At 35.4% G+C, this 26,406-nt stretch overlaps 1 protein-coding gene across 1 annotated transcript in view; it reads left to right on the forward strand.

The window, feature by feature from the left end:
- LOC129790157 (histone acetyltransferase KAT7) overlaps positions 1 to 25,873 on the forward strand; it is a 63,427-nt gene extending 37,554 nt beyond the window's left edge. Inside the window, exons 6-8 of the mRNA XM_055827510.1 lie at positions 10,742 to 10,899; positions 14,163 to 14,258; positions 24,463 to 25,873. Coding sequence (XP_055683485.1) covers positions 10,742 to 10,899; positions 14,163 to 14,258; positions 24,463 to 24,582 — 374 coding nt within the window. The 3' untranslated portion in view covers positions 24,583 to 25,873. The remainder of the gene's footprint in view (positions 1 to 10,741; positions 10,900 to 14,162; positions 14,259 to 24,462) is intronic.
- Positions 25,874 to 26,406: the final 533 nt, after the last annotated feature.

A 26,406-nucleotide genomic window follows, 5' to 3' on the forward strand; every position in this document is an offset into this window, starting at 1 on the left:
TGAAAATTTTTTCGTAAAACATGAGGGAAATATTTTCCCATGGGATGTATATGAGGGGTGTGTGTAGAGATAAAATGAAAATTAGCCTCCCAGAAAATTTCGCATTAGGTACAAAAAAGTCATTTCAATATCTCTCTGGAGGGGAAGTAAGTACCTATTTACCGAAAAAAATCAACTGCTAGCATAAATTGTGAACAGTAAAGTAGGAGAGAATTTTCCACCGGGGCTAATGATTTAGTAAATTTTTCGTTGAAGTAATTAGTTAATTAACGTGTCTCGTGGGACCGGAAATTTGTGTTCAGATATTTAATTAGCCAAAAATAACGTCCAAATAGCGTACATGAGTTGGTCACAAATTGATGGGGACCTGCTCTAATGATTTTTGCTTCTTTTTTTTTGACTTTGATGGTGATTGCTGCCTGTCTATATAATGGGAGAAGTTTTTGGTTAGCAACAATTTAAGTAGATTCATAAAATATTTCAACTAGTTGCCACAGCAATTCTGTACTTATTCATAGGAAAGTTTTAAATAAAAATTTATTGCCTTGAATAAATAAAATGAATTGCAATTTAATTTTTACTTGGGTAGTTAACCCAAACCCTTAAACACCAGGAGAGACAGGGGCGTACCAAGGGATGGGGATTTGGGTGTCTTAGCATATAAAAAGCATTGGTTTTTTTAAATAAAAATTTAGAAAGACCTGATTTTTTTTTCACTTCCAGTCTCACTAACTTTGCAAATTATTCAAAAAAACAAGAAAATCTACAAAAATTATGAAGTAAATGTACAAAAAATTCACCCAAAAGCCGTTTAAAAGCCCAAAAATCTTCTAAAGCTCTTATAAAATTTTCTTATTAAATAAAATGAGAAATAATTGTTTTGAAATTTGTAATTTCCAAGTGAGCTGTAACTTTTACCACGACCACATACCACCCATAACGACTGCAATAATTACGCTAAATCTTATCAATAAAATATTTTAATTAATTTCGATGTTACATTCTTGTATATTCATCGGAATCAGTAATAGCGACGTGTGAGATAAGAGTTTATGGATGATTTTTTTTCTTATACACCTCTTGGCTACTTTAGCCATATATAGGAGATAATAGAAATGATTCTTTATGTGGCGGAACAGGGCAAAAAAAAATATACACATAACGTCACTTGGCAAGAGGAAAAGTCATAAAGTTGTGTGTCATAATAGTCCATTCGCACCGCGTTTGTGTATTTAATTCGCCGGGGAGTATACGGCGGGGCGAGGGGAGGACAACGTGGAGCCGCCCTGGCCATTCAACTCTTGGGTGATTTTCTTCTCCGGATACTGTGGGTAACCCATTTGCGATTTTTTTTGCAAACTACTTTTTTTATATCGCGTTCCTGGTCATTTACGAACCATCTCGCTGAGTTTTTTTCCTCATGTTCCTCATTCCGGAATCACTGCGATTTTTTTCGTGCCATAATTGATTTGATTTTCATACATATGAACATAAATTTCGCAGAATTTTATCAGATTGATGAATACAAATAGTTGCGATTTTAAAAAGTCATTTTCCATTCACATCGTGTGCATGGGCGTGCTTTTTTTCGAGTATTCTTGGGGGCTAAAAGTTGCTTGATGGTATGAAAAAAAGTAATGAATGAATTTGTTTCTTCCTGGGAATAAGGAGATTTTTCTAGGAAAAACCATATAGTATTGAATTTTATTTTTAGGAATTGTGTGAGAAAAGTTCTCTTCATGTGATATTTTTGGCACACAATCAAAAAGTTCATTGACTTTAGAGAATGTGCGGTAGGTATATAACGAGAATTTTTCTGCGAAAGCTTTGAACCTTTAGCTTGCACGAAAAAAAAGGCAGCGTGATGGGGGGAGGGAAGGGGTGGAACTACTAAATAAATTTATTGCTTGTAAAGAGAGGGTGGAAAAGTTATATTCAATTTTCGGAGTAGTCAATGTCCTCCATGGAGCATCTTTTGCGTGTATTTGTGTAATGTTGGTTAAAATTGTTAGTAAATTTTTCAATTGATATCGAAGACGAAGGGCTTTCTTTTCTCACTCATGGATGAGCAGAGGCAGCCTTTCGTGAGTATGCGCGCCCATTTTGAGCATCGCACATCTCCAAGGCGAATGGATTCGTAAGATGTTTCAAAAGGAGGGTGGATTTCTTTCAAGGGGTTGTGCAGCAATGGGTGGGAAGATGAGAAGAAATTTTGTTGGGGTAGTAGCAGAGAGGAACTGTCTAGACAGAACCGATCTATAATCCCAGTCTCGTCTCTCTGTTCCCTTAATTTCATATACATTTATTCACTAAGGGTTCTGTATTTTTGGTATACAAGATACCGTGCTATTGAGGGTGTCTCTTGCGCACTCAAGAATCTCACTTTTTCATAAATTTCCTCGAAATATTTATATAATAAGGGTGTGACAAATATGAGTAGGTATTTAATAAATATTTTTCGTTTTATTTTAAATTCTACATTTTTTATTAAAATTTTTATCAATTTTATAATGAATGAATCTTCAAGATAAAACCTTTTTCTGGAGAAAATTGTAAATTTTCTTCAAAAAAAAATCTTTTTCAATTACATTTCCTTTGAAACATCGTTAAATTTCTTCGGAGTAAATGTAGTCAATGAGTCTTTTGATAAAGTCTTTGTGGAGTACTTTCCTTCCACGGAAACTTTTCCGAGAAAGAAAATTTCATACATGATGTCGGTAATTAATCTCACTCAAACAAGTGCGAATATACACTTCCGACGCAAGGAGACAGCTTCCGCAAACTGATGAGGGTGCATAAAAGAAATACCCCATGGCGATAATTTCCTCATGCAAAATTGAGGGAATGACAATTTTTCTCTCCACCCTTTGCAATTGAGAAAGTTTTTACCTCAAAAGCAGGAAGGATGAAGGCAGAGGGGAATAAAATGAAATTTGCATGTTTACACGTGAGGATTGAAACATGTGTAATTGATTTTGGAAGGACAATTGTCCACTGCCTTGTAAATCACTCCAAATACGTGCTTTCGAACGTCGATTGAATTACAAAGAGGGATAACTTGATGTTGTGTACTAATAAACCGATAGGACTCTCCTCCTTTGTGGCCATTTGGTTGATTAAACACTTGAACAAAAAAAAACATGAGACGTGAAAAGCTTTCCACCCCTTCGGTGAATCCTTTTGTTTGCTATCACAATATATTTGGTTATTGGGCAGTAATATTGTTTTGCTGGAAAAGCTTGGTATCTGTTTCACAAATTGAGTAATCCTTCAGTCATATTTGTCAAGGAAAGTATGTTTGTTTGACTGTGGCTAATGAACTCTTTCAAAACGGCTGGGCCGATCTTGATTAAATTCAATTTGGAGTTAGAAAGCCCCATTATGAGTCGCAAAAATGGCTAGAATTTTCCGATTCCTGACATATTAAATACAGGCTTAATTTCCTATTATATCAAATATTTTTATGAGGATTTTCAAACAAATCAATTTAATATTCAGGAATAAAATTTTCATTAGCCAGCATTCAAATGGTGTCTCTGAGGGCATAAAAAATCATAGAGATCAGGAATAAAGTTCTTAATTCAATAATTCTTTGGGCTTATTTGATGACTTCTACCACCAAAAGGACTGTGAGTGAATATGTAGTCCCTCTTCTCACTGCCATTACATTGAAGATTATCACCCCGTTATATGCGTTTCTCGTGCAACTCACACCCAGGGGAAAAATAAATATACAGACAATAAAATATCTATTTGAGGGGTTGATCTCATTTCTCTTTGTGATGAACACGCAATTTCATCTGCAGAGGGTTCTCGGGTGGCGACACTGAATTTTAGCTTTTGATTTCGACGCTTTTATTACAATTTCGGTTTGAGCTTGGGGTTGATGCCAGACGATTTGTTTTCTCGCTCTGTTCTTTCACAGGATGATACCCTGTTAGGGGGTTGTATGTATACTTTTTTTATTTATACCCTCACAGTCTTCCACCATCCTCGCTGTATCACACAAAATTCTCTTCTGCTCTCCCAAAAACTGTTGTGTGAGCTATATACTAAATGCTTTTATTGCATTTTGCGAGTCGTTGAACTGGCTGGCAAAATTTCACCATCATCCCCTAACTCCAAAAATATTTCGGAGTTTTGTGGAGTGTTCAAGGAGTGCCACAAATATTTTTGCAAGTTGAGGATTCTTCTTGGGTTCGTGAAGGGATGATTTTTTTGTGATAAAGATTTCAATGAAGGTTCCTTGGGAATTTTTATAGAGCTTTTAACTATTTATTTAAAAACAATTTCTTTAAAAAAATTATCAAACAGTTTTTATTAGATCTTTTTTTCACAACTTCTTTTCGTTAAATTTTGAACACAATATAAAATCAGAAATGTACCAAAATAACCTTCACTACTCCATTTCAGTTCAATACCCGTTTTATTGATAGTTAACAAATTTTAAATAAAGATTATGTCGTATTAATTTTAAATATATATCTTTTTAATTGCTTTAACAAAAACTTCCCCTAATACTCGCTGAAAAATGCTTAATTAAAAATAATGTTCAAAAGGAGAATTATTGTAATTGGACATTAAATATGTTGAATGCTTCAAAAGGTGTGAGAGGCTCACTCGGACGCAAAATGAAACAACATTATATCTCTAAACATTATGAAAAAGAAAAATTGCGTCCCATCAAAATTGAGGCCACTGCATATAACGCCAATAGTTTCTTTTATCTTTTCAATTATTTCAATGTACGTTTTATGTTCTTCTTTCTTGCTTGGATTACTTCTTCTCGTTTTTTTTATGATCCCAAAAAAATTGACCGTACAAGAATATAAAATAATTCGACACTGAGGAGTCGTAAACAACAGAATTACCGATGAAGTACTGATGAAAAAAAAAAAAGAAGAAACGCCTCAAAAAAATATTTCTTTATGTATTATTTTAATAAATGTTACAACGGGCTACAAGACGATATACAAGAATAATTATTGTAATATCGTTTATTAGTAATTATAATCATATTCTGTTGGTTTTTTGTTGTTGTACCTCTATATTCCTTGACTTTTTTTATTATTGTTTTATTATTTAAAGTATGTAGAGCATTGGGGAGCGCATACTTTTGTGTACCACAGGTTACCGCAACAATTCTCAAAGGGATGCCATACATTCCAAAATGGGAAAAAAAGTGTCTGAATATAGGTGAAAAATTTTAACTTCAATGAATTGTAGAGGAAAAATATTCAAAATGACACGCAATCCCTGCGGGAAGATAGTAATTTCTTATTGAAGATAACAACGCAAATTGAGCAATGCCATTCCTCCCTTCTTTGGTGGAATTGATATTGCCTCCGGAGAAAATGTTGAACATCATTGTGACACCAAAATGCAAATCTCTTAGCATAAAGAAATTCCTTTATATATAAATTGTTTTTGGGTGTTTTAGTCTTTTTTCTTGTTCTCTCGAGAAAAAAAAATAAAAATGAGGTCATTGGTGAAATTATTGTTATTACTAGTGTACGATGCGAATATGGTGAGTAAAATCCATTGGGGTGAAAACGAATGCTGTTGTTAGAATTAATAATTGGTTGGATAACTAATTATTTTGCATAAAACAATTTTGTTAATTTGAACTCGTGTTCCACAACATACAAATAAGCAGACCACTGAAAGTTCTTATAAAAATATATATACATAATATAAAGTTACTTCTTAATTTAGCAACTGAAGGAAAGGCTGATTGTTATTGAGAAAAATCTTCACAGAAAGTAGTTTATTCATTTTTGAGCTCTAATGAAATTTTTTTAAGACATAGAACAAACATGAAAAGTATGATTGAGTGAGGATCATAAAATATTTAAGAACAGGCTAATTTAATAATTCGTTGTTTACTTCAATAAATTAATAAAAAATCGTAAAAAAAATATTTTAAAAATTTAATAATTACGCCCTTATTTTGCCATATTTTAATATAATATATTAAAAAACCATATATCATAATATTTTTATTTTTCTGCATGAATTTTAACGTACGCTCAATACCGCAGCAGTAATCAATAGCTCGTCTATATTTTTTAAAAATAAATCGAAATTAATTTTTAATGATGTTCTGTTTTGATGCATACATATGACACCTGCACATGAAAAACCAATCGATTGGAAGAACCTGTCACTAGATCTTGGATGATGTTGGCCGAGAGATATTCTCCTAATATCGGCGTAGTAATGAGATTGGGCTTTATAAATCTGATTTCATGGAAATGCTCCCTTGTAACGAGGATATCCTCAGCCGTCACTCTCAGGTTTCCCTCTGGAGTTGGTACCTCAGAAATGACCTTAGCTTGAACTTCCTTGAACATAGCTACCAGGTGCTTCACAAGTTCTCTATGTGTTTCCAACTCGGTCACTGCCTCTGGTCTTCTCAATAGCGCAGGATTGCTGACAAATTCCTTGAGCGCATTTTCTACCTCATTCAACTTGTCGTGGTAGGTATATTCTTCTTGTTTCTCGGTGAATAGACATGGTTGCTGTCGAAGCTGATCTCAACTCCGTACGGATCGGTGGTCCAAAAAATGAAATGTGATTTCTTGGAAATGCTCCCTTCTAATGAGAATATCCTCAGAAGCATCACTTCTACGGGATTTGTTGAGCAGCGTTTGAAAGTAGGCCCTCATATTGGTTTACTATTTGCTAAATTTTTGTAGTTGGGAGATTTTCGACATCAATCGGTTTCCATTCTCATCTGTACCCGTTCAAAGGCACGTGCCTAAGCATACCTATTTTTATAGGTTTTTGCTTCCGTAAACCATATAGCCGGCTCTTTAGGCACGTTTTTTATCTGTTGAACTTCAAGAGTTCTGTTCATTAACTTCTTTCAGCATTGCCGTAGAGCCATGTTCTTCTTTTGTAGGTCATTAAAACTCTTTCACACTTCTTCTATGAGGTGGTTTTCACCCTGTCTATCCTATCCCTACTTCCAATCGATGATATACCATTGGACAACTTTCTGAGCCTAGCTTCGATACATTTTTCGTATTCTTAACATATCTTCTGCTGCCTCTTAATTTTGTTTCAATCGCCCAAGATCTTCTAGGAACTGACAGAAATGGGTTAAATATTTTGATCTCATATTTTCTTTGTAGAATTTGTATAAAAACATTTTATGAAAGTCGCAAAATGAATGAACTCCTTAATGAATGAACAAGCCTTAAGTTTGACATTGAAGTTTGATATTTTCCAAGAAAATCATTTTACTTCTCAATATTTTTTTTCAAATTATCCTTCTACAACTCTTAAGGTTACACCTCATCCTACTGACCCCACCCACCTAGTTTAAAATTCAAATAATTATTATGAAAATGATGATCAATATCTCCCCATTTGAAGATGAAAATTCTCATTTGAATTCTATATACATTTTTTTTCAAATCGTCTCTGATTTGTCTCGTGAATGAATTTACCACTCTTGTCTGACTTTTATTGTCTCTGCCACAAGTGAAAATTCACTCGTTGAAATTCAAAAGTGTAGATTTTAGAGGGTGATTCTGTACTCCTGCCCCTTCAAGTGCGGGACATAAAAAAGCCAAGAGGGGATTATTTAAACACACAGAGAGGACCAAAGAAGTGGCTTTTGCCTTTTAGTCTTGTTATATATGTTTGCATGTCTGGAGGGTTGTTCATCTGCAGATAACTTCCAGTCTGCCAATTTTGCGCGTTTTATTTACCTTTTGGACAAATTATAGAGATGATTGGATTAAATCTTATTTGTCTGTATAGTTTAACATGTTTGAATATTTATTTGGGCTGATTTAGCAGAGTATGTTTGTTTTTTTTTTTAAAGGGAAAATGATTTTGGTTCAGAATTCTTGGTTCTTGTTATCCAGACAGAATAGATACAGAAATATACATATAAACATAGATATGTTCTACCTATATATTCTCCCATTAGCCATGATCCTTTGTAAGGTCTACTGGACAATTGAGAATTTGATGGGGTGGTGGTTTTTAGTGGTCTTTTTTCACAATGTCTCTTTATTTGTGTTTAGTGTCTGTTTCACTAACCTACGCCAACGATGCGCGGCGTTGGTGTAGTTCCCAGATGCGTCGCAGCGCTCTTCCCGGAATTCAGGAGCGCCTTCTCACTCGCGCGTGCCACGGAGGCGGAAGAGCGCAAGTGAGAAGGAAAAGCTTTCATGTGCCCAACAAATGGTTCAATATTACCCCACAAAATATACATGTAGCATCTATGTTTCTGATTTCATATACATGCGCACAAATTATTCAACCAACCGACATTGGGTTGAAAAGACACAAGGGTTGGTGACTTTGCCAGGACCTGACCGAGGGTCTGGGGTTGAATTTTGAAGTGGATATGGCGGGTATGGCGCCCTGGGAGTGCTTGTCTGCCACACACAGCTAAACCCACGAAGAACTCCATACATTCTATACAGAAAATTCAGTAACTCGCCACAGGAAAAGGGGTGCATACGTATGTACATATACCTTTGCCGAGAAAACACCGACGATGAGGAGAAAAGCTCACAGGAGATATTGAATTACACATATTCAGCACACATTCACCGTATTTACCTTTTGTCTCCCATTTATGTGGATTAAAAAAGCATTTCAATTTGTTTTCTGTCCCCCATTGCAACAATTCAAGCACCCTCCCCCTCCCCACACAACCCAAACTCCCCAAAAGCTCAGCGCAATTTCACCCCATCAATTGTGCCCACATGCAAACAATTTAAGAGAAAATCACGGGTGGAAAAAAACGAGTGAAAAAAAATTGATTGAAGGGGTTGTATACTTGTGGTTCAAGAGATTCTTCACCGATGAAATTTTCATTTGATACCACACTTACACCCTTTCTCCCAATTTGATATTCATACAGGAGGGTGCTTCACGGGGAAGGGGGGTTAGTTGCTCAACTGTAGAAAAATATTTTTGTTTCTTGAGAGCTATCGATTGATATCACAGAATTTTTTTCTCTTTGGATTTTGTTGAATTTTCTTTTCAATGAAGAATTATAATTTGGAAGGAAAATGTGACCTTTTTACGTGACACAGCATCTAATATAGAAGCTCGATATTCTTAAGAATCGAGAAGAAAATAAAATTGTATAAAGTTAGGGGCAAGTACCAGGCGCCTCCATTGCATTTTTAGGCATTTCTAATTTTTATTTGGAATTGAGTTTTAACGTGGAAAAAGGCGTGTACCAGTCGTATTTTTTTAAACGTTTGACTTTGACTTACATTGGAAAAAGCTTCTTAGGAAGGGTTCTACGTCATTTAGAAAACATCTCAATATTATTACCTAAATCGTTTCCAATAGGTGCCTAAAACAACATTTCTTTCTCATCGTTTTCCGCATCGAAGAATTTAATTTTTATGTGTATTTGGCAAAACTTGCCTTATTGCTATGATCTTGCCATCTTTGAGCTCTCACATTCTTTTAGGTTAATTCACGGCATTAAGTTGAATTTATGCGATGCGATTAGGTAACGTCTCTAAAATGTAATCCCAATTTATTTGTAATATTTCACTTCTCTATATTTTACAACAATCATGGTTTATTTTTGGAAGCATTAGAAAATCATCTTTTTTTTACGCTTGCCATGTGTAAAGGAAAATTTCTAGCACAGCTGGTTATTCGAATCACACGTTAATGATGCTTATGTGATTGCCTGAAGTGATTCTTCTCAAGACTACATAGATATCAAGGATTTTATTGGTCAAATTGGAAAAGTTAAAGAGCAGGAAATTTCCTATAAAAATGATATTTTATTTAGAATCTTTCGTTGTGTTTGAGGAAGATTAAAGAATTGATTGTTTCACAGTATTCTTGCTACATTAGTGAAGGATTGTTAGAAATTCCTTAATTAAGAATTAGTTCCTCGCAATTACTCACAAACTCGCATCTATATTACGTGATCTCTCAATCATGATCAGCTTCATTGAGTGAAACGAGAGTCTCAATGTGTAGAAGAAGGTGGCAGGGAATGATCGTGGGAAAAGTATGAGACTACCTTGTCGTAAGCATGGCGTTGGGTGGAGAAAGTGGGCGGAAAAATGAGGGAGCGTGCTGATCAGTTGGGTATATTATGTACATATTGTGCAATGTAGATGTCTAGTTTTGCACCAAAGATAAAGTGAATTTTTTTTGAAAAGTGAAGACTGCAAGCAGCCGGATGCGTGTGGAATAACACGCGCCAGAAGACATACGGTGCGGTGTCTCGGCAAAGCCAGAAAAATGTGTGCTATTTCGTGGATTGCGAGAGCGCCATGGTACCAAAAATAGCCCAACTGGTCACTCAGAACGCTTAATTTAGACATTGAGCGCGCTATTCTCGTCCCAACAAGGACACCTGAGTTTACGTTGTCTTCTCTATACTCACCTCATTCTCGACACTTGCTCTATTTCGTGCATTTTTCTTCCTTAGCCGACAGCAATGTCGCTTCTTCGGTTTTTTTTGTCTTCTTAAGCTCCTCCATGCACAAGTATATATATATATAATATTCGTCAGTTGTCTCATACAACTTACTATCTGTCGCCGTTTTTTTACCATATACATCTCCGTCACTCATGCCTTTTTATGTTGGCACTTTACTCTGCTTTAGCTGCAATACCACCTTGCCCAGAGGAGTTGCAATTTATGAGTTGAATGAGTGAAAATGACAAAAAAATTGTCGTCAACATGATTTATTGCACAAGAAGATGTCTTATTTCTCTTATTGCACTTTTACAGGTTACCTGCTGACGAGAATTGAGGGCAAAATTGGATCACCTGAGAAACCACTATCGGACCTGGGCTTAATTTCCTATCGATCGTACTGGAAGGATGTTCTTCTTGATTATTTATGTTCACGCAGTGGCACCCAGTTGAGCATCAAAGACGTTTCACAGGTGAATTGAAACATGATCTCATTAAGATTCTCTATTTGCTCAACATTCAGTTACACTACACTGAAAATTATATTATACACCTTGCCCATCGATATTCCTCCTCTAACTACTTTTTTTGCTGCTGCTTCTCTGTGCGCCATTCCGCAAAGAAAAAGAACTTGAGTAATATATTGCATAGTGCGAGAAAACATCTAACACAACCTCTATGGAAGCGAATTAGAAAAGTTAGTCACGCAAATCCTCAATCTCCAACAATATGAGTTACGATACTTCGGCCAGTAGTCAACAATCTGAACTCGAGAAAATATTATGCAGATATCTTTTCTTATTCTATACTTTTTTTAAGCCTATAAACTATAAATTTTTTTTTCTTTTTCCTCACTCATATATTATTTTAGACCTTTAATTTTTGAAAAGTTCTATGTTTTCTTCATTTCTAAATCTTTAAGGAAGAAAGGCCATAGATTCACTTTATTACTAAACGTAACTAAAGATCAAAAAAAGAACACAGATTAAAAATCTAACCTACGCCTACCGATTATTCTACCATAAGACACTTTTTGCAAAGGAGTTTACCCCTACTTATATGAGAAAACATCTCATTCATGAACTCATTTGACACCTATCACAATGAGTGCGAAATCTCGTAAAGTTAGGTATTAAAAAAAAGAACAAACAAACATTAAGGAGATTTCATTTTCCACTAAGAGCAGCTGTGAAAAAACTAATAAGGAATTGTTAAAAAATCAACAATTCAGTTCAGAACCTTCTTAGTTCTCAATAGAATTGTAGTTTACAGCCCCCTGTAGGGCTGTCATACATATAATTCGTCTTAATGCTTCATCGATGATTTTTTAAATTAAATTTTATGCTTTATGCATTGGAAGAGATAGAAAATATAAATTATCCTTGTGGATTTTTTTAAAATTCTTTTTTGATCTTTTCGAAATTATATAAGCATAGCGTGTCCCAATTGATCCCTGATATTTTCCCATGCAGGAATGGAAAAGGTCCTTTATTTATAAAAAAAATCTTATCTGTCATCTAAAAAAATCGCGCAGATGACAATCAGTCAAAGACAAATCAAAGCTGCATTTGGATGTAAAATCAATTTAAAAAGCTCTAAAAATTGCCAGAATCCTTCAAAAGCTCTCTCAAAACGCATTTTAATTTATTGATCGGTTAATAATTAAGACAAGACACCATCTAATGAGAATCTCTTGAGCTTTTCATAATGATCTGTGGTGTGTATAAGAGGAAAGTTTTCTCGTGGTGTGTTGTTTAGTTGTTGTATTTTATGCTGACTGGAAAAATAGCAAAACCACACACAAGGTCTTCTAATTGAGTCCAAGATTTCTCAATTTGGGTCACATTTGAGGGTCGCCGTAAGTGCTTGAAACTTATTACTTCTTTAAAAGTCTCCGTCCTTGAGTCACTTTGGCACACCGAGCACGGAGAAATTCTACCGCGTACACTTTGCGCGTAATATTTGTAAGAAAAGACATTTTGTTTTGCCTTCTTTATGCCAATTTGTATATAATGCCATTTTTGTGCAACAAACGAATAGAATAGCATTCCAATTGGTACCGGAAGAGATGATGAGGTGTTGAATTGCAAAGGTATGGATGGAGTTTTTTTTTTTGTTTTCTTGGAGGAATATAAAACGGAAAAATTTGCAATGAAATTTGAATAACAATATTCCGGGGTGCAACAATGTTGCATCAAATGCCTTTCATTCATGCAACATTATCTCAATGGGATATTAATAAGAAAAATGAGAATTGGGGTGAAATGGAGTAAAATAATAATGTAAAATAGTTATGGTTGTGAAAATTTTATATAAAAATTATAATTTTCTTTCACTTGAAACCTTTTAGAGGTTTTAGTTTAGAAATTGTGGATTATTTCAACTTTGTACCATAATGGGCCTAATTCAGCGACCAAGAAACCCTTGAAATCTTTGAATTTTGTACTGAAATTTCAAGATTTCAAGCGAATTTCAAGGGTTTCTTGGTCGCTGAATAAGGCCCAATGTTTCCAAAATTTAATAATGAGTGGCTTATGACAATGGCATAACTGGACGTATGTGTGATGGAGTATCCTCGGATTGCGAGAATTCTTTTTCTTCCCTAGTTATCATTTTACATAAATAATTCATTAATTAAATTGCACGGGAGAGTTGTGCTTTTTTCTGCTCTCTTTGACTTGGTCTTTTTTGCGCACACACGAAGGGTGGCAGAAAAATCAGACTAAACACCTTGTACAAATCATTAGGGACGTCACTGATTGATGATCATGATATGACACCAAATTGTTACCGAAGTGCACTTGGGGAGAAATAATGCATTTATTGTACATTACTTACATACCTTCATGTTATGTATGTATGTATGTGTGTGGGTCTACGTCTGCCCCTTTTTAATTTTTTTTTATGTTGCCCCATAAGAGTGCACAGGAGCAAAACTTTGTTGAGAGCACAGCGAAAAAAAAACTGCTATGCGTAATGAATTTAAACAGCCGACATCCAATTACAATATATCTTGACTTAATATTGGATTAAAAATCACCCATGAATGTGCTTCTTCACCTTTGGCCCCAGAAGTGATCCACCTTCCATTCCCGCGGGCGAAGAAGTTGTAATTGTTCTTTTGCCCCCTTGATCGTATCCGCGATGGGGGTTATGATCGATAAAAGCGCGACGATGCATGGTTTATACAAATAATAATTATGCAAATTCTCCCCCATACGGTGAGAAGCACTCATATTTTACATTATGTTATTTTAATTTTAATGAATTACCTCCACATGTATCTGCTGTGGTGGTTTGCATTCCTGGCGTTTTTTTATTCGCATTTTTTTAAAGGTAAATATTCTGTGTGTATTTCCGCGCCGTGCCGCCAAGAGTATCAAGTGATCGATAGGGAAAAAAATCACACCAATTAAGCGCTTTGCAAGAAGCGCACGGAAGAAGTCAACCGATAAGGGATTTTAAATATTTTTTTTTAAACAGGAAATTTGTGGCAATTTTAATTGGTCCACTTGTGTGTTTAAAGTCAAATGCATAATTTATCACATAAGAACCAAACGATTCGGCATGGAATGAAATTGAAAGCTCTGCAAAATGTAAAGAAGTATTAAATTATGCAAATTCACCCCATTTTTTTAACCCTAAAATAATGATGTTTATTTACCTAATCAAATAACTATATTTCCATTGATGTAATAATAATTAACAAATGCAATTCTATTTTTGGTCGTTACAGGAAATGGCTATCAATTCATATGACATCGTGAGTACACTCCAGGCTCTCGGTATGATGAAATACTGGAAGGGAAAGCACATTATTCTCAAGAAGCAGGTGCGTAATTGTCGCATTTTTGCTGCATGTTATTCATTTTAGTTGGCTCTCTTTTTTTTTGGCCACAGAATGGTATATTTCTCTGTATTTGTCTCTCTTTGTAGTTCTTTTTTTTGCATTATTCTGCTTAGTATTGTCTTTTTGTTTCGCTCAAAATTGTTCCTTATGTGACAGAGATAATCACTCACAAGATGGGAACTCAAGAGGTTTGTCATGAGTATAGTTTGGGTATAAGTTGGGGTAGGACATAAAACAGGAAATGTCAGTATGAATGCTGAATATCTTATTGAAAAATTCATGCGAAAGGAGTTTATTCGTTTAAATATAGGAAAAGTGGAATATTAACTAACTCTTCATTCGAGGAAACAATCGAGATAAGCTTAGTCTTGTAGGGATTCAAAGAAAATTAGAAATCGCCAGACTCCGTATTTTTTTCATTGGATTCAGAGGGGTAAACCAGCAAAAATTTTACTTAAAAATATAAACAACGAGGTAAATTGTCGCTTTGCTCCAATTACCTCGCCCCGCTTCGCGGGGATTTGTTGCGCTTCGCGCAAATTTTAGAGGAAAAAAAATTGTGATGGTTTGATTGAAGCCACTTATAAATCCCGGAGAAAAATTTCGGAAAGAGAAGAAACCAATTTCATACAACACTTTAGGCGCCAAATTCAAAAATTCGCAAAAATTGTATGAAATCTATATCGAGGGTTGGAAAATATACTATACTAATTCATTTTTGTTGATTTTCAGGAGAGCGGTTTGAAGTTTGAGATTTACATTGCTTCTTATGTAAAACTTTTTACAGTTTTCGCTGTAACTTTGTAGGGAACAAATATTCGATTTTGTCCTTTTGAGGGAAGATGAAGGACATTAAAAACAATCGAAAAATGCGTTAAAAATATACTATACTAACTCGACTTAGTATAGTGTATTTTCCAACCCTCGATATGGGGGCTACCTGAAGGGGGGCTTTGGGGGGAAATGAATACGGCCATCTGAAACGGCCTGTTATAAGGAGCCTCTGTACCAAATTTCATCGCGATCGGACAAACGGTGTGGATTTGTATAAAAAAGTCCTTTCTTTATTATATAGATGACGTCACCATTATGTTTTTCTAATCTTAGTGCTTTTAAACATTTCACTTTTGCTTTAATACTTCGTCGATAAGCTTTGAAAAGATATAACACATTAAACGGATTTAAAAACACTACTATGACGTCATTATTAATATTTTTCGACAAATATTTTTCACCGTTTTTTTGTAAGTTAATTATGAAGATTCTTTGCTGATTTCTTATCATTTTTTTTTATTCTCCCAAACATTAAGGATATATCAATTGTTTCCTCGAATGAAGAATTTTCCTCATAGAGAAATAAATAAACTGTTTTATTCATTTCATTTTCTAAATTCCATGTCAAGTGGAGAAAAGAAATTGGCAGATAAAATTTTTTAATCAAATTGCACAGATCCTTATTTTCAAGACGACAAAATATGAAAAATATTCTATATTTTCTTGAAAAATTCTCTACTACTTCTACTCATGGATTAATGTAAAGAATTTTATAAAATGATGAACCCCTTTAGCACATTCCTACCTAAACATGAAATACCTTTTAGTAAATTGTATATCATTTCAAGAAGTTTTTAAAGTTCTACATTACAAGCATGATCGCACTGCGTCCTTCATTTAACCAATAATATTGTATTTGAACACATTTGAACGCTTCAGAACTCTTTAGCATTTTCCTCCAAAAAAAAAGCAATCATATACCGCAGCACAGTGACACGAATTGTAACACGAATCCATTAAATAATTCTGCAACTTTGTATTTATATCCGACTGAGTAAGATTTCACGGCATTGCTTTCGTTAAAAAAAAAAGGAGAAAATTAAACATGAGGACTGAATTTATATACATTATAGTTGATATATAGGGAGAATAATTCAACACTTATACCATTCTTTGATCTCATTTTAAATCATTGGCTTTTTTATTGCCCCGTGGTGTGACTTTTTTCCTCCATACTATACAATTTTTAACAAATCAGTGTTTCGGAGAATGAACTTGCAAAATAACTTTGAATGATAAAATGCAGAATAAGGAAGAACTTTAGACACACCTCTCGATACTTCTCACGGCGGATAAGAACTTTAAAAGAACTTTTCCAATCTAATGATATGCATATCACTCGCAGAATTCCCAAAATTGGTAAAAATAACTTAATTTAGAGGAGTTTATCATTTAATATTTAAATGAATTTTGACTTAAAACATTTTCTTTTGGGTGCAATTGGATGCAGGAAAATAAATTCAATATATGGGCATAACTTTAATTAAAAGCATAACAGGGTGAGGGTTTAATTGGTCACCAGGGGGGCAATAAAACCACGCATAGTGTCTCTTAACTTTTTATCTCCTCCCTCCTCCCCATCTCTCCTTGCCACCCATGCACCGCAACATTTTGGTGGGCACCACAAAAAGTCTTTGGGTATGAAAGAAGAAAAGTGTCTGACGGTGTTGGTTTTGTGGATTATCATGATTTATGTTTGTGGAGCACGCTTTCAAGCATTTACAGCATTAATTAATACTAATAGGTGTTGCTTTATTTAATTGGCTTTCAAATGTATGTATTTCCAATGTGTGTATTTCACCTTCTCCTTCGTCGTCCACCGCAATTTTGTGTGGTATATCTCTCTGCAATTGAAAGAAGCCCCCAAAAGTGCACAGATAAGTTTCGCTACGAAAAGAAATCTGGAAAGAAGATGAGAAGATGTTCACGGCGCTACTTTGGAAGCAGAACGAAAGTAGCCTAATTTTTTTTAATATTGTCAAAGAAAAAGATGAAAAAAATTAAGCCAATTGTAGTTGTTCAACATTTAAAAAACCCACCTATTTGTTACTTTTGACTGAAATCTACTTAAATTGAAATTAAATCTATGTAAAAAGGTAATTTTAAATCTATATTGATAAGACAATTTATTATTAAAACCGTAAACTAAAAAAAAACAAGCCTCGTTCACCGAATACATTTTCAGAGAAGTAAATTTAGTAATTGAACCTGTCAATATATAAAACTCTTCACAGCCAAAGGGGAAAAATTAAGAAAGACAAGAAAAAATGCCTAAATTTATTTTTAAAAGTAAAAAGAAAAATTACTCGTTTGTTATTGTTCCAGCTTCTGCAAAACAGTTTTATTCAAAATATTTTAAAATAACGTGCATGATACAGGTCACAAAAACAGTGTAGAAGATTAATAATACTTAATCTATTCAAAGCTTTAAAAAAAATTAGCAGATTTTATAAAATCTTAATCGTGTTATTCTAATATTTTATGAGCCTGTCTAACGTTTAACATTTTTTTTACATTTCCTGTATTTTGTAAAAAGTTTTGACATTTTTTTTTATCCAACTTTGACATTTTTATCTAACTTTGACATTTCTTTTCTGCCATTTGACGTTTCTAACCTGAAGTTTGACGTTTTGCCCATAATTATGATATTTCTAACGTTTGACATTTTTTCTGATATTTGAGTACCTACTAAATGATCTCATCATTTCAACTTCTTTCGGCTTTGATCTGCATATCACAGAAAAAATAAATTGCTCTGCAATTGTCGTACTCGAAGCGACATTTTCCATTTCGCATTTAGATGGAGCTTTGTTGTATACTTTCCGTGAATAGAGTATAATAAAAGTACAAGTTAACAGTCTGAGAGATTTGAGAGATTCCACATATAAGATAATATTTCGCAAACTCCTGATTTTATTTACTTCACTTTTATTACAATCCCAATTTGCAAAATGTTTTGCTTGGCCCCTCTGGGGCATCATTGTAAAACCCATCTTCACCTTTGGTATGAGAGTCACATAAGGAAACGAATAAAGGTTTTATTTGTTTTTCCCCGTTCTCATTACATGCATATTTTTCACTCCTTAAATTAGTGGACTCTCCTCTCTAACTTAGAGGTGGAATTATTTCTTCATTCTCTTATATAAATATGCGATGCATATCAGACTAAATTGGTTAATTTATGAATTTTCAGAAGGAAATATCTTCTTTAATTTTTTTTCTTTTTGCAAAATGAAAAAAGTGTAAAAAAAAACTTTAGACAGTTCATTATTTTAGGTGTTCCTTCCTCTTTTTTGCTGCTTCTCCTGAAGTACACTCCTTTGTATGTACATATATAACTCTGTGTAATCTTATTTTCCTGCAAATTTGCGATCTTCCAATTTTTAACTGGGTACCTATACCTAAAAGGAATACACACCAAAAAGGGTTATACGGAAAAAAATTAGCTGGCATTTGTGAATTAACAAACATCACCGAGAGCAATTTGAAATGAGCTGAAATTGAGTGCGTGGAAACAAATAATAGCTCTATTTAAATTGCTTTATTAAAGTCTTTTGTCGTGGCAATTTGTCTTTCATTGCTTTAAGAAATTCTTTTCTTCCACACCGTGGCATTCCTTTACTAAACTCCAACATCACGTTTTAGTTCTCCCCGCAACGTGTGGGCACATTTTTTGGGGTGCCCTGCTTTTCTTTTTTTTTGGGAAGTTTTTTGTTGTAGCGAAGGTGTTTTTTTTGGGTGTATACCTTTACCGAGTTCTCATTCTCACCTCATTCTGTCATCATGTATATAACATTTAAAAGTCACTTTCGCCCTTTGAGAGGCATAGTTTCTCACATCATCAACTTACGAGTTTAATCATTTGTGACACACCACAAACGGGTGCCAAATAATTTAACTCCCGTTTCTCCCTCATTTTTTTGGGGGCAACAAATGGGATTTTATCACCTGTACACCAATGATGGGACTTCTTTTCTTTCCTTTTCCCCATTCACGTCACAACCGGACCTCACGCTCACTTAGGAATGCTTTACAGTAAAATATTTTAATTCATGCTGTGCGACTGAAGATCACTTTCGGGAGTGACATTTTTGCAAAAGAAAAAGCCTCCAGAGAATTTTAACGGTGTTACTGAAATTTGTTACAAAGTATGTAACGTCGTGTCAACCCATTGGTTGGCTTTAGTGACGGTAGAGATAAAGTATACTACGCGTAGTAGTTTTTACTCTCACTATGCTAGCTTTGAGGACAATGAAACAGAGGAATAGCTATTTAAATTTTTATTTATCTCACATTCCACAGATAAATAAGATAAGCAAATTTGCATTTTTAAGTGTTGATGGCATCGTCTGTATGCTATAGAGGCGTGAAACAAACTTACCAGTATTTTTTGCAAATTACGCCAGAAGCGTTGAAGGGGCGTAGCCAAAAATCTATTCAAGAGGGTGTTTTTGAACCTTTATTTTTTAAATAAAAAAAGGCCCCTTAAATAGAATTAGGAAAAACATCTCAGGAGTCGTAGTTTTGTAAAGTACCTGACAATGAGATACCACTGTCATAGCCAGGTACTACGATTCAGACTTATGGGGGTGGGTCCGTCCGTACGACCCCATGGCCCACGAGCAACTGAGCCAACCGTACTACGGTGGTTGGGAGAGAGAGTCACCTTAAGACGCCCGCCAACCCCACACACATAAGCCAATCTGTCCTATACCATGACAGTTAGTACCAGCGGTACTACATTCGGCCATTCCTGACTTTTGTGACGTCCTCGGCACAAGCTAGGAAAAGCAAGACAGATTGACCGAATTTTCCCGTGATCTTTGACCAGTATACTTCGCAATGAATGCGATAACAACTGCGGTCCTTTGTATAGAGTACAAGTCTGTATTAGACAACAACTCTTTGCACAAACTAAAGATCATATCAAAATGTTCCAGTGGAACCTCTTCCGACCAGTATACTTCGCAAAGAATGCGATAACAACTGGGTTCATGTGTTCTAGAGTGCAAGCCCGGCACAGTGGACAACAACTCTATAGACAACTGGAAGAATATATCAAATTGTTCCTAATGGAACCGTACCTGGTAGTCCAAGTACACAAGGGTTCTGTTTGATTTAGTACGCCAGTGCACATGACACAAAATCATCACACCCATGAACCTACAGGAGGTTCTCTCAACACAGCTTTCGCCATGTTACTTGTTTCTCATGGAACATATGTCTAGACTTAGCTTACCCAGTTCCAGGAACCGTAAGCTCGTTCCATAGAGACTAGTGTCTCCGAGAAACCATTCGCCGTATGACTAACTATCAAGAACCTTGGACCTTAATCTTGAATTGATATTAATCAATACGACATTTCAGGTTTTCAACGTAACAGGCCCACCATGCAAGCATGATGCCTCTCCGCGAAAACCTCGTCATGCTTTATCTACACCAGTATCATTTACTCACAGACTCATGATTTGTCTCTCTATACCATCCGATCAACGAAGACTCATGAATGTTGTCTTTAGTATTAACTGGTTGCATAGATACATGACCTGAATGTCTTGTCTAGCTTACAATGCGTCCATTGATCGCCCAGACCTACATTCCTATTCATCCATTCTACCATATCTATTGAGACATCAGGTTGGTTCTATGGATGCTTGAAGAGCCAGTTTATCACAGTATTTCTACTGATCACATAAACATAGTGAATTGCTCTTCCATGTGCACAGGCACATTTCTCTTCTCCTGATACCTCACTTTGCGAAACCATAATCTAAGAACTTCTTTTCGCCCAGGTATCCAATGCTTCAGTAAACCTGATCAGAAGAGAAACACTACTTCAACACACTACCTCTTATCCGTGCACTATACTGCAAGCTATACTTCTACGCTTCAGTAAATAACTATTTATGTACCAATACAAGTACCTATCTTGGACAGCTAAAACCCTGATTCCTTCCTCCTTGATTCCTATTCGAACCACCATAAGGTTCGTTCCATCTCGGCTTTTGACTAAGATCCCTCAATAATCCTAATCCGAGACACGAATCCTTAATTACGAACCATCAAGATCCAGGAATCCTCATTCATCTCAGTAGATGCGAACCTTCTCTTAGGCAGACTTAGTTGCCTCTTGCTGCAACACTCCCCCTTCAGACAAGTCTTTCATCTACCTTTTCCATGGTAACCGTTCAACCGACACCGTTCCATTGTTGACAGAGCAACTTTCAGAACACTTCATCCATTCTACTGGATCAACCTTTGCTCCTATTTGCTATTTGTTTTCAACAATTAATATTCACCCGAAAGATGCAATCCCTACTCAAAGCCTATAGCTGTAAATGCGTCACAGAAAGGAATAATTTCTCCTACTTTATTCCTTAAATCATTTGTCATTCTCTTAAAACATGTTACATATAACCATAACATAATTTTCAACAATAAGAGAATATCAGGGAATTGAAAAGAAATTTGCAATTAATTGTTCCATTTTTATTTAATTTTCCGTTGCATAAGAAACCAAGGATTGGAATCCTCCAACCTTTCTAAATTTTCATTACTCCTTTTTTTTAATGAATTTTTATGCAACCTAATAATCAATAATCATTCATTCCTTAATGCTGTAAAGGAATCTGGCTGTTAACATTCTCTTAAATACAACATGTTACACATAAACATAAAATTCATCAAGAGAATGACAAAGGGTTGAAAAGCGCTTTTCAGGGTTAACCACAAAAATAAAATTCATCAAAGTCAGGATTAACCAATTCGGAGAATACCACTCTCCAATTAAAAGAAAATACTTGCGATTTTCATTCTCTTTTATTTTGCATGCATTTGGTGCATGCATCTCTTCGCCGCATCCTACTCAGCGTACCAGGCTCGCTGTGCGATGCAGACCCTGTTGGTGTGAGTGTGTGTGTGATGCTCTCTGGTCGCTCAATGCCGTCACTCGCTGCTGCGCTCCTCGCTGCTGCTCACACATACACGCGTACCATCCATGCGCGCGCCGCTCTAGGCACTCACACATAACAAAGTGCCGTTAACAGCACACGCATTGTTCTCTTTTTCACTCACGCCACGTTTTGCGCATTGAAATTACGCCCGAAAATGTCAAAATTTTCCACAACGGTCAGTTTTCCGCGACTGACGCGTTTTCTACGTGCAAAGGAAAACACTACGCGAATTCCCATACCACGAAAAAGCCCCGCGAAGGACTTTTTTCCCCTCAATTTCGCGACAAACACGCCACGACATGTCAAAATGTCACACATTTTCTCGCGATTTTCAACGAGTTTTCCACCGAACGCGGCGCTTTTCCCGACAGGAAAACTATGAACGGCACTCACGGGTGCCCCAACGCGGATTTTTCACGCCACAAAAGTCCCGAAACGGTGGACTTTTTCCGCGAATTTTACCACGTGACGTCAAAGTGACGCCATGAAATTTTCACTCGCGAATTTCACGCAAATCACTTACTTTTTCACGCGTTCCACTTCCGCGAACGTTATTTGGGCTAATCCCATTTCTGAAATGTAAAGTACCTGACAATGAGATACCACTGTCATAGCCAGGTACTACGATTCAGACTTATGGGGGTGGGTCCGTCCGTACGACCCCATGGCCCACGAGCAACTGAGCCAACCGTACTACGGTGGTTGGGAGAGAGAGTCACCTTAAGACGCCCGCCAACCCCACACACATAAGCCAATCTGTCCTATACCATGACAGTTAGTACCAGCGGTACTACAGTTTAAGAAGATATAGATTACTAAACAATCTTAACGGTTATTCAATTTGAGAAGCATTTTGACAGTTTGCAATCGTAACGTTTTAGGGATTTTTTAACGTTTAAAGATTGAATTAGGAGTTTTTAACAATTGATTAATTAAATGCTAACGCAAGTACTTTCTAAAATATTTGACATTTCTTTTTCAAATCAAAATTTTTTTTTCTAACGTTTGACTTCCGCTTTAAAATTTGGCAGTTTATAAATATATTCTGACATTTTTTCTAACGTTTAATGTTATTCTAAAATTTCACATTTCTTTTTTTTTTATTTTAAAATTTTTATTTTCTAATGTTTAATGTTTATTTATTCCAAAAACTTGACATTTCTTTCTTGAACTGTTAAATTTTTAGAGTTTGACTTTTTTTTCTAACGATTGATGTTTATTCTGAAGTTAAACATTTCTTATTTAAACTTTGAAATTGCCTAAATTTTAAATTTTTTTAATGTTTGACCATTCTTATCTAACTTCTCACAATTTATTCTTACGTTTGACATTTCTTTTCCAAAATTCTACATTTTTTCTAACATTTGGAAATTCTTTTTTTTTTCCTTTATTCTTAAATTGCACTCAAATAAAAGGTTTCTTAGAACTTCGAAACATGCACTAAAGTCAAAAGCTTTACCTACTATACCTATTTTAAACGATTTTAGATGAAGATTTTCGCTTTTAATCTTTACCTCAAATAATTTGTATTCGTTTTCAACAAGAAAATGGCTCTTCGTGTAGCTTTTAGTCAACAAGTTTTGGGCATTCTATCGGGGCAGAAGTAATAGAAATTCTTTATAGTTCACATGGTAACTTAGTTCTATCTAAAAAATAAAATAATTTACCAATTAAAGACTTCCTGTGAATTGAATTTCTTTTTGGGGCATTTTTTATGACTGTTCTTGCAAAAAATTTCAACATTTGACTTTCCAAAAAAAAATCTCAGAACCGTGAGAACATTTTTGAAGTAATGTATAATGAATTCTCATATATCGTGCGATGCATTTCAATTCTCACCATTTGAAGGTTTCTTATACCTACTCTTTTGTCAAGCTTAACATTGCGAGGAAGCCGCGTAATGCGTATAGTGTTTAGTGATGGAATTATATGCACACACTCAATTATATACCGCGGGGACAAACACGTGCCAGCAGTTTCTGTGGAAAAAATCAACGGTTTACATCAGTTAAATGTTGTTTTAAAGAGAAAGAGAATGCAAGGAAAGGCAGGAAAATTGGACATTGTAATGATAAATTGCAATTTTGTAATATAACTCTTTATAATACGGAATATTCTGCACATAACATGCTTAATTTTTAGCTCCCTTCTTTTCTTGCTTCTATCAAGTAACACTGCATGCTTTTAGGGTTATTATTATAGTTTTTCTGTGTACGTAGATCTTTTTTTAAATTTTTTTTTGAGTGAAAGATTTTTCTGTGTGCCAATCGAATTGGGATTTTGGGAAATGGGTATGTGTGGATGCGGAGGAAAAGGAGATTGATTGAGGATGAATTTGTGTGCACAGAGTGGATGGAAAAAGAATCATCAATATCAATTGAATTTGTGCTTCCGCTCAGGATGTCCTGGATGATTATGCGGAACGCGTGAAGGGACGTGGGAATGTATTAAAAATCGATCCAGAGTGTCTTCGGTGGACACCATTTGTGTCACCAACACTCACCGGACCGACATCCTAGCGTTCAGCCACAACTGCAAATTCAGCCGCAAATGCATCCACCCACTCGGCAACATCGGTAATTGCATCGTCCACAGCCAATTCTTTCTCACTCTACTACTACTACTCCACAAATGGTGGACGTCTACCACCCACTGAGAATTGTAAATCTTCCACCAAGTAGGGATAGGATGTCGGCTATGCAATCAGATAGACGTGAAATTGGTCACCATTCTGAGGCTCAGGATGGCTCACATTATATGGAATCGATGGAGCTGGCGCTTAGGTATGAATAACAATTGATACAGGCCCCTGTCCCCTCTCCCCATCGGAGATTCTTGGCGCTTTTACGATGAAATTCGCGTAGCTTCACATATTTCTTCTCGTTTTCTGAGATAATTTCTATATAGCACTGTGTAAGATTTCTTTTTTTTTTCGTATTTTAAAATATGACCAGAATGTTTTATCTGCATGTTGTGCATAAAAGTTCAAAGTGTAATCGTGCTAGAGTAATATTATTATACTCCATAATAATCCATATTATATAGGGTATATATGTTTGTAGGTGGGTTACCTAATGAGTATATGTGGTAGAGCAGTGGACAAATGTATTAGTACTCAGCATAGATTCCCTCGGCACAAACTCCCTTAGCTCACCTTTGTATGGGAATACAGAAGAAAAGAATAAGAATCTTCACCCTCAATGAATAGCTCCAGGTAACGTCTCACCTGTATAAAGATACATTGATTAGGGTCCGGTGAGGGAGGAGCAAAAAAAATTTCCCAGTCGCCAGATGAGCACGGAAAATCCCCAGAAGATCGCACGTTGCCACACGTGGGGGGAAGAAAAGTAGCCGCAACTCCTTGTAGGATCCTCCTGGATCCTTGATCCCAATTTCCAGTGAAACACAGCACTTTTTGTCACCACCACCAACTTTATTTGAATCACAGAGTTAATTTTATTTAATAATTCTACAATTTTTCTTTAACAAATTTGGAGCTCTTTTCACACAATCAGCTCGGGAAGGGTAACAGTAAAGAGATCACCTCTTGGGTGCGAGAGAGAAAAATGTGTGAACATTATGCGGCTCCGCCGCGGAGGTTGCAATGATATTCAAATGCAACGGTTGGTATAACAATTCATTTTGGGGATTACAATTCAATATTTCATGAAATTTATAATGGGGGAAAATTATTTCAGAAATTTAAAGGGAAAATATCATTGGGATTTTCATGTGCTCACTGGCACGGGAACAATGTTATTAAATTTATGTAGACGAAAAACAGATTAAAGGAAATAAAATTAATTAATTTATTGATGCGTTTTATTCATGTCATCTTTGAAGTATTTTTTTTTAATAAAATAAAATTAATTTCAGGTTTTAACCTTTTTCTCAATCAAATTGCAAAAACATCCATTGAAAATTTTAAATTGAAAGCAAAAATGGTGGAGTTCAAAGGATTTTTCTCATGAGAGGAAGAGAGTTGTCCTGGGAAAAAGGATGCTTCCTGTCTAGTTTTTAATTTTATTAAAATCCCACTTACAAAAGGTATATAAATACCTCCCTTTCAAAACTAATTAAAAGTTTTTTTTAATACCTACTTCATTACAATATTTTCCGTCTATTTATCAATATTAGGAAGGATAAATTGTAAAACATGTTGAAAGGAATGTAGCAACAACTACATATTTCTCATACTTAGAAATAGATTCCCTCCACCATACATTTCTTGATTGTATCCTTGTTGTCCGATGTGGTAAAAGAAAAGGCAGGAAATCTCATTATTGACGAGCAGGACATCATTCGTGAACCTCAGTGGCCAGAGGATATAATACGGTGTCGAC

The sequence above is a fragment of the Lutzomyia longipalpis genome, chromosome 2 (assembly GCF_024334085.1).
Source record: "Lutzomyia longipalpis isolate SR_M1_2022 chromosome 2, ASM2433408v1".
NCBI lineage: Eukaryota > Metazoa > Arthropoda > Insecta > Diptera > Psychodidae > Lutzomyia > Lutzomyia longipalpis.